This window comes from Peromyscus eremicus, chromosome 18 (assembly GCF_949786415.1).
Source record: "Peromyscus eremicus chromosome 18, PerEre_H2_v1, whole genome shotgun sequence".
Lineage (NCBI taxonomy): Eukaryota > Metazoa > Chordata > Mammalia > Rodentia > Cricetidae > Peromyscus > Peromyscus eremicus.
In genome coordinates, this window is record NC_081434.1 from 146,846 (window position 1) to 164,910 (window position 18,065).

At 37.7% G+C, this 18,065-nt stretch overlaps 1 protein-coding gene across 1 annotated transcript in view; it reads right to left on the reverse strand.

The window, feature by feature from the left end:
• Positions 1 to 7,784: 7,784 nt before the first annotated feature.
• The window catches only part of Tespa1 (thymocyte expressed, positive selection associated 1), a 36,776-nt gene continuing 26,495 nt past the window's right edge, over positions 7,785 to 18,065 (reverse strand). Inside the window, exons 9-12 of the mRNA XM_059245614.1 lie at positions 15,696 to 15,904; positions 14,460 to 15,217; positions 13,303 to 13,396; positions 7,785 to 8,566 (exon numbers count right to left, since the gene is read on the reverse strand). Coding sequence (XP_059101597.1) covers positions 8,535 to 8,566; positions 13,303 to 13,396; positions 14,460 to 15,217; positions 15,696 to 15,904 — 1,093 coding nt within the window. The 3' untranslated portion in view covers positions 7,785 to 8,534. The remainder of the gene's footprint in view (positions 8,567 to 13,302; positions 13,397 to 14,459; positions 15,218 to 15,695; positions 15,905 to 18,065) is intronic.

Below are 18,065 nucleotides of genomic sequence, written 5' to 3' on the forward strand. Positions count from 1 at the left end.
ACACACACACACACACACACACCTTTAAAAAGTGAAAATTCAAAAGAGTAAAATTAATATATTAAATAGAAAAAAGGAGTAAATCTCCATTTTTACATGGACTGTCTCTATTCATCCCTGCTTCCTATTCCATTACATCCTTTTATACTTTGCTGTGGAATAATCCTCTTGCACACTGTAAAGATTTGCCACTCAAATTGGTTTAATAAAATGCTGATTGGCCAGTAGGCAGGCAGGAAGTATAGATGGGGTGACCAAACTAAGAATGCTGGGAAGAGAAAGGGTAGAACCAGGAGTTGCCAGCCAGATGCAGAGGAAGCAAGATGAAAATGTATTGAGAAAAGGGACCAAGCCACATGGCTAAACATAGATAAGAATTATGGGTTAATTTAAGTGTAAAAGATAGTTAGTAATAAGCCTGAGCTATGGGCCAAGTATTTATAATTAATATAAGCTTCTGTGTGATAACTTGTAAAACGGCTGCTGGGTATTTGGGAGTTGCTGGCTGGATAGAGAAATTCCATTTACACATGGCACCCAAATGTTTGGTCAGAATTTTCACATAAGACTCAACAAAGCTTAAAAAAAGGATTCTAAACACAGAAAAACAGAGTCAAACTCAGCTTCTTGGTAACCATTTTTTTCTCCTGTGGCCTCTGTTTACTGTCAGTGAGCAGAGGCACAGCTCTTTTAAGAGATGGCTTCCTGACACAGCATTAGTGGCAAAAACCAAGTGGCTCTTTTAAGAGACCCTGCTGCCAAACACTTAAATAGAGTTTATGAGCAGCGGGTAGCATACTACTCAGTGGCAGTGTGGACTCAAAAACTTCCCAGAGTTGGAATGGTAAACATGGTTTCCAGAGCTGGCAGTAAAAGTACCTCTGCCATAAGACTGGACTCTCAAGGAACTAAGGGATGGGTGGAGCCAGCCACCAAAGCCACTGCTTAGCAGTTTAAAGACTCATGTGGTCAGCAAAAGATAGGGATATGCAGTAAAGATGGATTCAGGCCAAAAAATCCTATAAATGGGTTATAGTATGTTTGAAAATGTATGTAGGCTTAGTAGAGAAAGTCCTTAAAAAGGGAATAGAGTAATAAAATTATAATAAGCTGCAAAAAGATGGAAAATACACAGAGAGTCTGGATTATGTATATTATTGTGTTGTCTTTAAAATTTTTTGCTGGTAAGTGTGACATGAATTGCTAAATGGTCTTATTTGTAGAAAACCCAGAGCCAGATACTGGGGTGAAAGCTGAAAGATCAGAGAAGCAGAGCAAGCTAGCCACAAATTCTTACATCTATGAAATCCTCAGTCTCAAGCGAGTGAGTTCCTGTTACCTCACGCCTTGTATACCTTTCTGTGTCCTGCCATATTGTTTCCTGGGATTGAAAGAATGTGTTCTTCCCAAGCAAAGACATGAGATCTCAAGTTCTGGGATTAAAGGTGTATGCTATTATGCCTGGCTCTGTTCCCAGTGTGGCCTTGAACTTACAGAGATCCAGATGGATCACTGCCTCCCAAGTGATAGGATTAAAGGTGTGTGCCACCATTGCCTGACCTCTATGTCTAATTTAGTGGCTGGCTTTGTCCTCTGACCCTCAGTCAATCTTTATTGGGATATACAATATATTACCACAGCTAAGAGACCTTGGATTATAAAAACTGCCATATTAAACCAACCAATTTTTAAATTACCTTGACTTCAAAATTTAAGTCAAAAGATATGTTACTTTGGGGGAGAAGTTATGTTTTTGTTTCCACAGGAAATGAGAGGCTGTGGAAACATTCTAGGTTAAGAAAAATCAGGTTTGATCAAGGAAGATCCCTTGAAAAATCTCTGATGAGAACAGATGGTCCAGATGACCCAACACTTCAGAGCACCTCTGTTGCAGTTTCCTCTGAGTTCTGCATCAAGAATGGCTTCAAGGCTCCTGGCTGAGATTATCCAACCTCACAGAATTCTCCAGTCAGGACTTGACCATAATCCTGAATTTTCTCAGGGTCCCTCAAAAATTGCCAGCACCACCAATTAACAGTAAGTAGTCTAGAGAACTATGCCCACATTCCCAAAAATAAATTATGGATATTTGTCATTGTTTAAGGGGTTGGTTACAAGTTGTTATTGGTAATGGTTAGAAAAAAAGCTGAACAAAGGAGATTAGATTCATGGATTTCATTGTAAAAAGAAATGGGGGACTATAGAAAGGGTAGATTATTGAATCTACTTTAATCAAAAAACAACTATTAACCTTACATATTTTACACTGGTATGGATTTTAGTTTATTGATACAAATTTAAAGTTAATTTTGTTATACTGCATATAAATTTCTACTCTTGTTTAGGGTATTATATTTATGCAACTCATTTAAAAATGTAATGTATAATTAAGAAATGCAGATTAATAGTCATCTATAATAGTCAAACTTACAGTCATGTTAGTTAGGTTTTCTAGGTATATGGAGATATATTTCTGATATATTTTAGATATTTCCAATGCCTCAAAGACCTACAGAATATGGCTTTTAAAATATTTAATAACTTAGGTTTTTCATGACAGTGAGACACATCTTCTCCTGGCAGCACCAATTTACTTCAGAGTTGATGATAGGCATTGAAGAAACTCTTTATAGAGTTTGTTTTCTTTATGGCAAAAGCTAGCCATGTGGGCAAAGAAACTGCCCTTGCCTCAATTGCTGACAATATACTGTCCAAACTGGACCAGCAGGATATGAGAAAGGTGACTGCTGAACTTTGCCAAGACAAGGTAGAACAGTCCTTCAAAATTCCCTACTTAGCCAGGCAGTGGTGGTACATGCCTTTAATCCCAGCACTCGGGAGACAGAGGCAGGTGGATCTCTGTGAGTTTGAGGCCATCCCAGGCTACAGAGTGAGTTTCAGGAAAGGCACAAAGCTACACAGAGAAACCCTGTCTTGAAAAACCAAAAAAAAAAATTCCCTGATTCACAGGAAAGTCTGTCAGATATGCTAGGCCTGTAGGTCAGAGTTGGATGCTCCAACTTGCAGAGGAACTTTGGGTGACTGTCCAGGAAGACTGATGTACCTGTCATTAGGTAACATTTCACCCTTCTGGGGTCTTTGATGGAGTCAAAGACTAGATAGTTATAATTATGGTTTTCCTTAGTTATGATAAAAAGGTAAATTAGATGTAAAACTTTAGACTCACCAAAATAAGATAGATAATAGAGTATTTTCTCTAATTTTGCCAAATATAAATAGACTGGGTATTATAACTGTAATTCTTACTGGATAACTGGTTTTTTAAAATATAATCTGACTGTGTTAAGATTAAAACCTTCCTTTTTAATTAGACAAAAGGGGGAATGCTGTGGAATAATCTTCTGGTGCACTGTAAAGATTTGTCACTTGAATTGGTTTAATAAATCACTGATTGGCCAGTAGACAGTCAGGAAGTATAGATGGGGTGACCAAACTAAGAATGCTGGGAAGAGGAAGGCAGAACCAGGAGCCACCAGCCAGATGCAGAAGAAGCAAGATGAAAATATTGTATTGAGAAAAGTTACCAAGCCATGTAGCTAACATAGGTAAGAATTATGGGTTAATTTAAGTGTAAGAGGTAGTTAGTAATAAGCCTGAGCTATGGGCCAAGCATTTATAATTAATATAAGCCTCTGTGTGGTAATTTAGGAAGTGGCTGTGGGTATTTGGGAGTTGCTGGCAGGACAGAGAAACTCCATTTACAATACTTTGTTTTGATTTCATATGCTTTCCTTTCATATAATGATCACTCCAACAAAACCTCTAGGTTTAAACTACCTATCTGCATCTACAAAGTCATGAACAATTGAGTGTGACATGTCTAATCAGATGACAACTTGGTTCAGGTGTTGACTTATCTCTTTCAAAATAGATCTATAATAGGCAGGAGAAGAGACATCAAGCGTCTCAGAAAAATATACCTCTATTGTTAGAACATTCACTCCTTGATTTGGAAGAACTTTTCAGAGGAATGCTGAGAGCAGGAGAAACAGTCTTCTCCAGGGATGAGTATACCAACTAGTTATCCCATATCAAATGGTTAGCCATGAAAATATTCTTAAAAGTAAAATCATACAGATTGATCAGATTGTGTTTATGTATTTAGGAATATATACATAAATGTAATAATAAGCAATTAATGAAAAAAGAGGGTATGAATTTGAAAAAAGATGGAGAATATAGAAAGAGTATATAGAAGGAATTGAAAGGAAGAAAGGAAATAATGCAATTACAATCTTGAAAACTAAAAGAAATAAGTTTTAAAAGATATTGGAGAGCTGGAGAGATGGCACAGTGGTTAAGAGCACTGACTGCTCTTCCAGAGGACCAAAGTTCAATTCCTAGCACCCACATGGAAGCTCACAACTGTCTGTAACTCCAGGATACAACACCATCACACAGACATATATGCAGGCAAACACCAATGTAAACAAAATAAAAAATAAATTAAAAGATATTGGAATCTTTGAGAAAGTCAACCAGTCAATGCTAATGAATGTTCAGAAACTGAGGCATCCCAGAATTTTGAACCATGATTTGAACTTTTAAGAAAATTTAATAGAGTAAAATCATATCCATCCACTTATCATTTGTCTATGGTTGAAGAACAATAATATAAATGAGTAGTTATGACACAATACATGCTTCTTGCTCATAACTGAAAACCTGCACAGACCATTGATGCCTATGAAGGAGAAACATTCCTTACCTAGCCAGATAGAGATCTGCCATTAGAGAAAAAATCCATATAAGCTTTAAGATACTAGACAAAAGGTGTAAAATATATGCTATTTTTCTTTCTTACTGGAATAAAATTCAAAGCCCAATCATATCTATTGGCCTTTATATGTGCTTATAACAGACTTCTGACATATAGTCTATAAGATAATTTACCCAAAAAGAAAGAACAAGATTAGAGTTCATTAGGTCCATTTGAATAAGTCAGTGAGTATAAAGATAGTTCTCAAAAGAAGTAAAAATGGCAAGTAAATATGTGAATAAGGACTTCACACACTTATCTACAAATGAGTGTAAATGGAAATTGTGCTGAGATTTTATTACAACTGAGTCAATACAACTATAATAAGGCAGGAAATAAAAAACAGTTGTGAGGGTGTAGAGAAAAACAAATTCTCTGTCTGTTGGTGAGTATGAACATTTATTGTGGAAATAAGTATATTAAATAACTTTTGAAAACTAAAGTTACAACTACTCAGGATTTTGCTATACCATGTTTTCTCATTTATTTAATTTCTTTGAGAATTTCGTACGATGTGTTTTGACTATATCTACCATTCCCCAAGCTCCTCACAGATCCATACCCTATCCACCATGCACCTGAATTCGTATCCACTTTTTATTTCTTAAGTAAACCATTCCAGTACAATGTGTGCTGCCAGTATATCCTTGAATGTGTAGCCATCCACTGGCTCATGGTCCCTCTCTCAGGAGTACAAAGGGAAGTAAAACAGACCCTCCCTCTCCCAGCAGCTATTAATGCCAATAGCTCCTCACCTAAGAATTAGACTTAGTGTCCACCTTTCCTTTTCCTTTTGGAATTTTGTCTGGCTTGAGCTTGAACAGATCTTATGAATGTTGTCACAAGCACTATGGGTTCATTTGTGCACCTGCCCTACTGTGTCTGGAAAACACCATTTTTTGCAGTCAACTACTACCTCTGACTCTTATGCCCTTTCCAACTCTTCTGATGGTCCTTGATCTTGGAAAGAAAGTGTGTAATATAGATGTCTTAAGAACATCTTCCTCAAAAACCTGAAATCTATCTCTTGAAAATTAATCACTTCTTTCTCCTAAAAATCATTTTTCTAAGATTTATTTACTCATTTATTTAAATGTACATGTGTGCCTGTGTAAGTTTTTGTGTACCATGTTTGTGAAGGTGACCACAGAGGCCGGAAAAGGACACCAGATTCCATGAATTTGTAATGACAAGTAGTTGTGAGCTACCTGGTGTGGGTGCAGAAAACAGAACCTGGGTCCTCTGCAAGAGCAGTAAGTGCTCTTGACTGGTAAGCCACCTTTCCAGAACATCATTTCTTTTTCATTTAACTTTTCCCAATAAAAGTTTTACTCTGACATTATTTCTATTTTTACTGACAAAGAATCTGGGGCAAAGGGCAATATGGTAACTTGCCTCTAGTCACACAGCTAGTGTGACTTGATTCTAGCATTATTTTTACTAACACATAGATGCTGGGCATCAAGGATCTCTGTTTTATCTGAACACTGCCAAGAATGTACATGTCTAACTTAAAATCACTTCAATGTTATTTCATTTGATTCAACACAATATAATAGATAAGACTGAAATTTTTCTTTCTTTTTTTTTTTTTTTAAAGATTTATTTATTTATTATGTATACAGAAGAGGGTGCCAGATCTCATTACAGATGGTTGTGAGCCACCATGTGGGTGCTGGGAATTGAACTCAGGACCTCTGGAAGAGCAGTCAGTGCTCTTAACCACTGAGCCATCTCTCCAGCCCCAAGACTGAAATTTTTCTATCTATCCCATAAATAAGAACTTGTGTTAAGCACTTTGCCAAATCAAGAGATGGCTTTGTGCAACTGTCCTGCTGTGTCTGAAACACAGTTTTGTAGGTATCCACTATCTCTCGCTCTCCTACTCTTTTCAACACTTCTTCTGAGATTATCCCTGATCTTTGTAAACAGGGTGTGTGATACAGATGTCTCAAGAACATTTTCCTCAAGCAATTCAACACTTAAAACCTCTCAGCCATTTGGTGCCATCTCTGGCTAACTAGTGTTGAATCAAAAATTTGAAGACTGAAGGATCCCTCAAAGAAAAGGTTGTTTTGTTTTGTTTATGCCATTTTAGGTGTTATCTATAAGAAGTCCAGGTGTGTTCTGAAACTTCCAGCAGCAACACAACACAGCAGTTGGAAATGTATCTGCTTGATTTAGGGCCAAGTGCATCTATGGGAAGGAAAAATCATATATTACTGACACCGACCTGAAGTGATTATAGCTGAGCAAGATGTGTAACACAAAACAAGACAAAATTTGAGGTAGTTAATAGTGCACAGTGGGAGATGAGTGTTGCATCTGGGTTTGCTGGATAATTAAGATACTACAGTGCCCAGGGTGTGATTACCTGGGAGTAAAGATTTTTTTTAAAGTAAGGATTTGGGTACTAAAGAAAACATGGAATCTTTATTCAAATTGGTTTAGCCCATAAAGGCTAATTAATTAACTCTTTTCTCTCTGCCTTTTTCTGTTCCCCCATTTATGATTCAGTATGGGACACAAAAGAAAATTTCTCTGTCACTAGATAGCTACACTTATTCTGTGTCTGTCCCCTTTGGTTGGCTTATTTCTGTCATTATTTGATATAATTTCCTTTCTATAACCCTCAAGATTATGATTTCCTTCAAAACACCTAAAAATCTTCCTTTTTGTTTTTTCTGCATTCCTTTTCAATTTATTAGACAATGACGTGGTCTATTGATGGGAATGTATGTGTTTTCTTATTGAACAAAGTTTTTTGGAGGAAAGGGCCTAGGGTGCTATAGACCACTTAGCAGAACACTGTGCTCATACATGGTGCTTCCTGACAAGATATTTTCTCTACAAAGACATGCACAGTTGTTAATTACCTCCCCAAACACATCACAAACCTAGTGTAGTGGCAAATGTCTATATTCCCAGCACTTGGGAAGATGAAACACATTTTGAACTCAGCCCTGTCTTAAAAACATAAAACTCAACAACTACCAACAACAAATCTGCTACAATTTGGAAGTTATTTTTATTTGTGTTGTTCTCTGCCAGCAGAAAATTTTGCTTTTGTCTGTTTTTCTTTGTGGGTGTGTGTTTGTCTTTTAAGAGAAAGGACCCTGAGGACAAGTCATCTATTTTTTTCTAGGAGGGCACAGAAATTTGGAAATAGAGAGGAAGTGTGTTTAAGGGAAATGTTCCAAGGATATATCCTTATGTGAAACATCAAGAAGAAAATAAAACTCTGATTTCGTGGAAGATCAGCAGGAATTTAGCTAATACTTAGGGATGAGTAGAGGTCCACAGGAAAGCACACAAAATCTTTGAGCATGAAGTTAGAATTTCTCCTTTTTCTTGTAGCTTTGGCCTTTTAACAGAATTAAAGAATAAACTCTGCCCCCAGAAGATGACTATTCATTTGTCTTCTGTCTTTGTCAGTGTCAGAGCTTCGGAAAGAATCAAGTCTTTGTTCAGTTTGCCCATATCCATATCATGTGAGCAGCATCCACCAGGGAGAGAAAGTAGCTTGTGCAGAAATGAAGTTACATGGAAGTCTATCTCTATGCGTACAATTACACCATCATTAGGATGCACTGTCCAATTCTCTCTGTCTGGTCTTCATCTCAGTGTCCAGCGCTGCTGCACTCCTATGATGTAAAAGGCTTGGAGAGGCAGAGAGTAGGAGCTGGTTGCTGAGGATGATGCAACTTAACTGCAGGATGAGATGTTAGTTTGGCTCTTCTGTGAAGCCATGTTGTCAGATTGTGCTATGTTGATGGTCAAGAAAGCCTGTGATGGTAATTCAAAAGAAATGTAATATGTATCTATTTTGAGATAAGTTTAGCAACTGAAGGTTGGCAGGACTATTTATATTTCTCCTGTGGACTTATCACTGCCATAAGTAATATTTAAAGTTATCAGCAATAACAGCAGCAACTACAATAAAGAGTCATGTGATTTAAAGTTATTTTCATGAAAAGGGAAGATCCCAAGAAGAGTTAACCACCTATTCTTTAATGTTTAAAAGACTTGACAGTATGCTTTTTATAGTTCTGACACTCTGCATTTATATTTCCCTCTGTTTGTACATTACTGAACACTAATCAAGAAATTCATGAAACTACCCTTAATTCTGTACTATGAGCTGAATCTAATCATTCATGTACTCAACTATCAATGAATGTTTCTCTAAGAAAAGTTTATCACACTTAAAGAAATGTTCAACATCCTTAGCCATCAGGGAAATGCAAATCAAAAGTATTTTGAGATTCCACCTTACATTCCCTGATGCACAACTGGAAAGGCATCTTTCACCTTCTTTCCTGAAACATCTTTCTTTAGAAAGCTTCTAAGTTCTTTCTCCGTGTCTTTGAAATATATGCAAAATTTTTTGACTAAATCATCTTTTGCCACTTTACAACCTGTGAATGTCCTTCTCAAGCATTTATAATCCATACATATAAGATAGATAGATGATAGATAGATAGATGGATGATAGATAAATGATAGATAGATGATGGATAGATGATGATGATGATGATGATGTGTGTGTGTGTGTGTGTGTGTGTGTAAAACTGTGATAAAAACATTTAACAGAGGCTGATGAGATGGTGCAAGCATGAGGACATGAGCACTCACATGTAAAGCCAGGTATGGCAGTGTACATCTATCGTCCCAGAGCTGGAGAAGAGAAAAATACAGTTGGATTCTGGGAGTTTTTCAGTCAGACAATCTAGCCAAATAACTAAGTCCTGTATTAAGTAACAGACCCAACCTCAAAAATTAACTTTTTGGATCTTAGTGGGAAAACAGACCCCTAACAGCTGAGTTTAATACCCTGAACACATAAGGTAGAAGGGAAGAACTGATTCTTGCAAACTATCCTCTGATTTTCACACACACACACACACACACACACACACACACACACACACACACAAATTGTAATAGGAAAACTAAAAAATGAGGTGGAGAAAGATTGAGGAAGAAGACATCTAATGTCTACCTCTGGTCTCCACACACATGTAAACACACATGTGCACCCACACACATACACATGCACACACTTGTACACACACATGTGCATGCACATATACACACACTAACTTAACAAAAAATCTAAAATTTAATTGTATATTATTGCTAAATACAGATTCACTGTTTCATGCCCATCCTTTAATCATCTTATATAACTTGTTACAGGCTGGATAATAGATCCCTACCTTCACTTCTCTCTAGTCCCTAGAGTTTTTGTGTGGTAAATTGGTGGGAAGGGGTAGATTCTGAGCACTGTTACTGTAGAAGGCTGGGCATCTCTGGACAATGAAGATTTTTCAGCTGAATAGAGTGGCTAGTTGAATATTTCTCGCCCATCCTGCCTATCCGTATGCCCTTAAAGAAGTAGGAGTGAGGTTTATTCAGTATACCTCAGCCTATTTTCCCTTCACACTTATCACATAGGTGTCAATCTTGGCAGTACTGAGCAGTTTCTGAATCACCTTGTGATCTCTTAAAGAATGATAGACACAGGTTGAGAGTGGTAATTTATGTCTCTTTTGAAAACATCTCACTGGGGAAACAAACTACTCTTAAGGGAATGCCACATTTGCAGCAGTAGATGGTCAACACAAAATAAACTCAATGGCATGTTTGGAGATTCTTTGTCTCATAATGTTATGTTGGGAATTTTTCTTTTTTAAATTTTATCTTTCTTTTTAAAATTCTCCCCCACCACAGTTCCTTTGTGTACATCTTATGGCTTCTGGTTTTGCATTTTTATGGAATGCCTGAGTGTGTAAACAAGCATGTCTCTGTATCTATATCTGTTTCTTATGACTTTTCCTGGTCTTTTTTCTCCTGTTCGTTTGTTTTGTCCTATTCTGATGTGTTTTTATTTTATTTTATTTTATTTTATTTTATTTTATTTTATTTTATTATTATCTCTTAGGTACCTGTTTCTTTTCTAATAAAAGACAGAAAGGGAGTAGATCCAGATGGGAAAAGAGGTGATGAGGAATTGGGAGGAGCAGAGGGAAAAGAACCCATAATCAAGATACGTTGAATGAAAAAAATCTATTTAAAAAAAAACATGGGAAAGACTTTGGAAACACTAGGACTCCAATACTGAAACAAAGACTGTTTGAGAAGAGATTTCTGATTCTCCCAGGTAATCGTAGGAGAGAAATATTTAAAATATTGTGGTTTCATTTTCTTGAGAGTCTAAGTACATTTTTTTCCCCTAAAATTACTACATATCATTGTATTGGTTATCTCTAATAAGATTGAAAATTATTTGATATTGCATGTGAGCACACATTAATTAAAAGAAAATTTTGACTAATGATATAAATGATAAGATGCATCCTAATTGTAGATATGTTACAGTAAAATACACATGTAGGATGCAAAATATACAGAATGCCTAACCATCCTGCTAAGATGAAATCTTGTTAAATTGACAGGAAATAAGATCTATTCATTTAGTTAAAATATATCTCTTTGCTAGACAATTCTGATATTTTTGGATTCTGAAATTTATTTTGAGTGGCTTCAGGTTTGTGAGGGGAACTGGCATTCATGGATATCTTGACATTTTCTTGTGTGAGGCTGACATCTGGTGGACAAACAGCAGAGGAGCAAAGCTTTGTAATTTAGAGCAGATGTTTGGCAAGGCAACCAAGCTCTGCAGTGTACTTCACATGTTTTCTATTTTAATTCAGTGAGTCTAGGATTCAACTTCCTTTCAAAATTCTATATGATATGCCTGGGTTTGAATAACCTTTGAATGAGAATTTACTCTTGGTGAATCTTTAAGACATGAAGAATAAAGAATTTTGATAAAACTGGTTTTTTTTTAATTAATTTATTTATTACACATGCAGTGTTCTGCTTGCATGTATGCCTGTAGGCCGGAAGATGGCTTCAGATCTCATTACACATGGTTGTGAGCCACCATGTGGTTGCTGGAAATTGAACTCAGGACCTTTGGAAGAGTAGCCAGTGCTCTTAACCACTGAGCCATCTCTCCAGACACCCCACCCCCCTTTTTACTATCTGTAATGGATTGTTTAAAAAGACGGCCCAAACTTTCCCATCCCACATGTCTTTGTACTGCATGGTTTTGTCACTCCATTAAATGTGGAGTCTGCTTTTCATTCTTTTGAATACAGATTGGTTTGTTATATATAACAAATGTGAGGGAATCTTATACAACTTCCTGAAATTTTTGCAGCCTTGGTTTTTGTTAAATTTCCATGTAATAAAGTCAGGCTGGATACTGGAAGATGAAACAACCCAGAGAGAGAGAGAGAGAGAGAGAGAGAGAGAGAGAGAGAGAGAGAGAGAGAGAGAGAGAGAATCCATCAGATATTCAAGACAAAGGTATCAGACACATCATTAATCCCTTTCTCCTTCTCCCTTTTGATACAAAGCTTCAATATATAGCCCAGGCTGTGCGGAACAGAACCTTAGCTCAGGTTAGTCTCAAATTTGCTGTCTTTCTTCTACAGTACCCTAGTGCTGGGATTACAAGCATAGACATTAGGCCTGGATCAATAACTTAAAAATTAAACTACATGCACTACCTCCTTGCCTCCTGCATATCTGTCTCAATAAATAATTGCATATATACAGATATACAGACCTAGAAGTACAGGTGAGAGAGAAAGAATAGTGGCGAGCATTCCAAAACTGTTGAGAACTTGCATTAAATATTGTTTCTAGGAAAATAACATTGAAATTTTAGATTGCTAACCAAGAAACACTGGTCTAGAAGGTGTATTAGAGAGTACATACCTGTAAAAAGTGAAAGAATCTCTAACTAAAATGCGTACCCTAATGCTGTTTTCTTTTTTATCCTAGTAGAGAGGTTGTTCTAATCTTGATCAAATTGTAATCCATCAAGTCTGGATTAAAAAGTGGGGGCCTTTGATCCTCTATTTCTAGCAGGAGCTTCTGGTAGTGGGATGCATTCTGAATGCTAAGGTTCTGCAGACTGTCCTCTAAGACAGTAGCATTTGAGTGGTAATCACCTAAGAGTCAGATTCTTTTTTTTTTTTTTTTTTTTTTTGGTTTTTCGAGACAGGGTTTCTCTGTGTAGCTTTGCGCCTTTCCTGGAACTCGCTTTGGAGACCAGGCTGGCCTCGAACTCACAGAGATCCACCTGCCTCTGCCTCCCAAGTGCTGGGATTAAAGGAAGAGTCAGATTCTTGTTAGCGATGCACACTCTTGGTCCCTGTTCAGACCTTCTGAGCAAGAAAGCATAAACTAAGACTCAGTATTTGCAATTTAACAAGCCTTTCTGAATGTTCTGATATATGTTAAGTCTGAGCACCACTCATCTAGAGGAGTATTTTCTAGCTCCATCTGTAGAATTTAAAAAAAAAATAATCACCTATTGATTCTGTGCCACACTTGTAAAATAATTGTACTATGTGGGAACTTCCACTGTGGATATTCATACATTCTCACCAGGGAGAGGATGTGTCCACATATTGAAATACTGCCCGACACACAAGCCCACTTACTTCTTGAGTCTTCTCCAAGGGAAGTGTGGTAGAAGTAGGGGTGCCTGGCTCTGCTGGGTGAGTGACAGTTCTCTTCTTCACTGTTGTTTTGTACCTGTGAACAAGATCCCATCATAACTGAGGCAGAACCAATGGGCAATAGGAGCAAGGAAAGTCACAGGATAGAAAGGAGTTAAAAAGAAGAATGAGGACTGAGTGCATTACAGAGGTATCCTTCTTTTGTTGTGTCAGACATCTGGTAGTTAGGTATGACTTATATAACTACAGTCAACGAGTGGGAACATGCATGTGATTTTATTGTAAATGATCACAGATTTTCTGTGTGACACAGATTTGAAAGCTTTTCCAAATGATCCTGACACTTGATGGCAGTGCCATCTGTACATCAAGGTCAAAGGAATGCTAAGTTTTAGATGGCCCAGGGGGTGGGGGAAGAATAGGCAGAAATAGATGGGGCAGTATCTGAAGCCTGAACAATCCCTTCTTGAAAACTCTGGTTATCTAGAATCACAAAATCTGCTTGTCAAATGACCCTAATTTGTTTGCATAGACCTGCATTGATTTTGCTTGGTGTCTGTTCTTGCAAGAACCTCTCCACATCAGTATGTATCCATAGGTCCATGTTATTACCAATGGATGGCTGATTGTATAGGAAAGGGCTGTGCTAGCTACATAGTTTGCAGTGTTCACAAAAGCATGTGAAAAATCCTTTATGTTTCCAACTATATATAGATGTAGAAAGAAAAAGGAACCAAGTGTGAGGCTAGGAAAAAGCTCCACCCACAGTTAAATGGATAAAACTCTTAGATTTGGAATCAGAACTTCTAGATCTTAATGGTTACCTATGTGTATAAAAGACATATTATTAAATAATGTGTAGCTTTGTATATAGCTAACATTTAATTTCACTTATATGAAAAACATTAAAAAACATCAGTGCATGTATGATTCATGAGAAACTGAACTCTCTTAAGAAACTATGGCTTTTTCTTTTTCTACATCCATATTAGCATACTTAACAAAAGTTTCTGAATGTTCTCAAGTTGTGTTTTATTTTGTCCAGTGAGAACAAGATAATGGATTTGTTTTCCTATATCTTCTGGGCAAGATACAGAGCTTTTCATGTCCTGCCTTTCTCTCACCTCCAGGACACTCACCTGCTCCAAGTCAGAAGCACCCTGAAGCTGCTGAGTTAGAGATTGGTGTAGTTCATGTCTGGCTTGGCTCTGTTTTCGTTTCTTCTGTATGATGGACAAGTCCAGTGATTTAATATTCTTGTCCAAGGGAGGACTTTGAAATAGGCTCTTTCTTGCTTTGCCTTTTCTTTCCCATGGACTCTGCTTCTCAGCTGAATGGGGCTTCTCATTGATGGCCTGTAGACCCCACAGCTCTCTCCTTATCTGTGCAGAGTCTGTGTCGCACTGTGGACCTGTGCTGGCTAGAGCATGAGCACAGCACATATCTCCCTCAGTTTCTTCTTTAGGGCAGAAAACACATGGAATAGAAGAGGTGGACAGCTTTGTATTTTGTCCTGGGGGCGCAGACTCTTCCTGAGGTGCTTGCCCATGCCCTGGGCCTTGCTGGAGACCTAGCTTCTCTCCTTTTACTCTGTCCATCACTTCCCACACAACTTGGTCCAAACTGTTCCTTTTGGGGTTAGTGTGAGATGGTAACAGCCGATCTCGGGAACCTGTATACAGGCACATTTTAGAGATTGCTTTCCGTAGACGTTCTCTGGGTGAGTGGGGTTCAGGCTCTGGAGCCAGAATCCTGATGGATGGCACATCAGTTGGGTCACAATTCCAGAACATGTTGGAAGGCGTGAACTTTTGGACAGGTGTCTTAGACACATAGGAGTAGAGACAGAAGAAAGCATCAGCAGTGACAGCCAATGTCTGCACCTGTTTAAACCGGCCTGAACACAAGGAATGAAGATGGTGACTCCAGGAGCTCATCAGCAAATTACGTTTTCAATATGTCCACTCAAAATCCTCCCCAAAGCTCTAATTTCAGAGAGGTACCAGTTGATCCTCCAATTTAGATTTCAGGCACCCAGAGACCCCTCTCTTGGTTTGCAGACTCCCTATCACCAGTAAGTAACTAAACAATGAGATTTTAATCTGGAATAAGATATAAGAATTTTGTGCTGATTTGAATCTGCTGATGGACAAAAGGCCTAAGCAAAAACATTAACGGCCCTAGGTTTCCTGAAGATAGTTTCTTCAAGAGAAAAAAAGCAGACACCAAAGTGCTTTATTTTTGGAAAAATATAAATGAGAATGGAACAAGCAAAGGACAAAGTTAACTAAGAAAAAAGCAGGGTATGAAGCCACTGTTGCAGATGAGAGGAAGGTAAGGGAGAAGAGCATGGATGGAGTTGAAGTAACACTCACTGGCCAGCATCAGGCAGGGATCCTCCATCTCAATCCTCTGCATCTGAGATTTCAGGAAGAGCTGGAAATCAATGCCCTTGGCCTGAGAGGGGTTGGTGAAAAATCTTGCAGGGATACGAGATGTATCTTTGTGGTCCTCATGGCCAAAGCCCAGACTGAAGAGGACATCTTCTGCATCTTCTTGTACCTGGTCCAAAATCTCTGAGATGCTAAAGAGAGGGGTTTTTGGTACATAGGACAACTTGGAGATAAATGTGAATTAATAATATCTGTGTTGGTTTGAGTAAGAATGCATAGGCTCATATATTTGAATAATCAGTCACCAGGAAGTATTACTATATGAAAGGATTAGAAGGCTCAGGAGGTGTGGCCTTCTTGGAGGAAGCATGTCACTGGGGTGGGCTTTGAGGTTTCAAAAGCCCAGGCCAGGCCTGGGCTCTTTTTCTCAGCCTGTGGATCAGGATTTTTCTATTTTTCTAGCCCCATGCATGTTGCCATACTCTCCACCATGATAAACTGTAAGCAAGCCCCAATTAAATGCTTTCTTTTACAAGAGTTTCCTTGTAATAGAACAGTGACAAGGACAATATTTAATAATATTTAATCAAGACTAACATTTTTTCCTGGACATTTCTCTATACTTTATTGTGGCTTTGAAATGAGCTTTTACTATTTGAACTTAATTTCTGTGTCTGGGGCATAGGGAATATATTCCAGATCTGTTTATAAAAACTATTAGCATAGGGCTTTGAACTGTTTCTATAGATGAAAACAAATTCAAATAAATATGGAAATGCCTTGAAAATGAAGAGCAATACAGAGTCAGAGAAATATGCCTTTATTGCTAACTTGTCAGTTCCCAATTGCATGCTGCCATAGATCTGACTTTTGCCAGGTGCTTTGCAGTTTATCTGTCACTGTACTTGCCTTTGAAGTTGTGTGAGACAGTTAAACAGTTAGTGTGTAAAGACCATAGATCTTACAGTAGTCTCATTCTGAACTTAGGTACATTCAATACTTGATTTAGAAAGGTGTCCCTTTTTCTGGCTCTTTGTTCATCTGGAGAAGTGCTATTTCACAAAAGGCTAAGTACTTCCTCTCCCCTTATTATGCACATGCTCATTGTAGCACCACACTGAATCTACTAGATACCTGTGTGCAATAACTGTGTTTCAACAATAGAGACAAGGTGTGTAGGTTATTTTAGGCTCGGGCTATCACTATCATTCTTTTCAGAAAGGATGCTAGAATTTTTTTTAGTCACAATTGGGGCCATTTTGTTAATTAGCAGGTGGATTGTGAAGTCCCTGAACCTATCCTTGTGTTGCCAGCCTTGTGTTCTTTTTATCTCCACTATTGTAGGTTGCCTTATCTGTGAGTTGCTGACACAGATTTGCTTGATCTTTGCTCACAACCATGGCTGAGTGTTAGAATCATCTTGCTAAACCAGCATAATCCCTAACTGAATTCTAAATATTTATCTTTATACCCACAAATAAGTGCAGTCCTCATACCTCATCAAGAAACTTCTCTTTGCAACAGATGGAGACTATTACAAACAGGCACAACCAATCAAAATGCATTTTTGTAGCCCAGTCCCAAAAGGGTCAGAGTGGAGCACAAAATTTTTAAGAGCCAAAGAAGCATGGAATTTTATGTAAGATTCTGTCCTCAAGAATGTCAAAAGTTACACACGTAAAGTCCCACAACATGACTGCCTAAAAATAGCAATAAACATGCTAAAGTGGATGGAAGGAAGCCCATGAGGCCTCAATCCTACACAAAGAATTACAGGCAACTAATGAATGCTGAGAACAGGAGAAATAGTCTTCCACAGGGATGAGCACACTAATTGGTTAACCAATACCAAATGGTCAGCCCTTAAAACATACATAGAAGTAACATTATAAAAGATGCCATGAATTTGAAAGAGAGCAAGAAAGAGTATCTGGGGGAATACTTTATTGAAAGCAAAGGGTAGAGGAAAATGATTTCATTATATGATAATCTCAAAAACAGCCAGGTGGTGGTGGCACACACCTTTAATCCCAGCACTTGGGAGGCAGAGGCAGGCCTCTGTGAGTTCAAGGCCAGCTTGATCTACAAAGCAAGTTTCAGGACAGTCAGGACTATACAGAGAAACCCTGTCTCAAAAAACAAAACAAAACAAAACAAAACAAAACAACAACAAAACCAAACAAAATAAATAAATAAATAAATAAATAAATAAATAAATAAATAAATAAAATCATTAAAAAATATAGGCACCTGTGATGGCTATTTTTGGCTGTCAACTTTATTTCATCTGGAATTAATTAAAGTCCAAATACGGAGGGGCATACTTGTGGAAAAGTGATTTTTCTTTTGCTT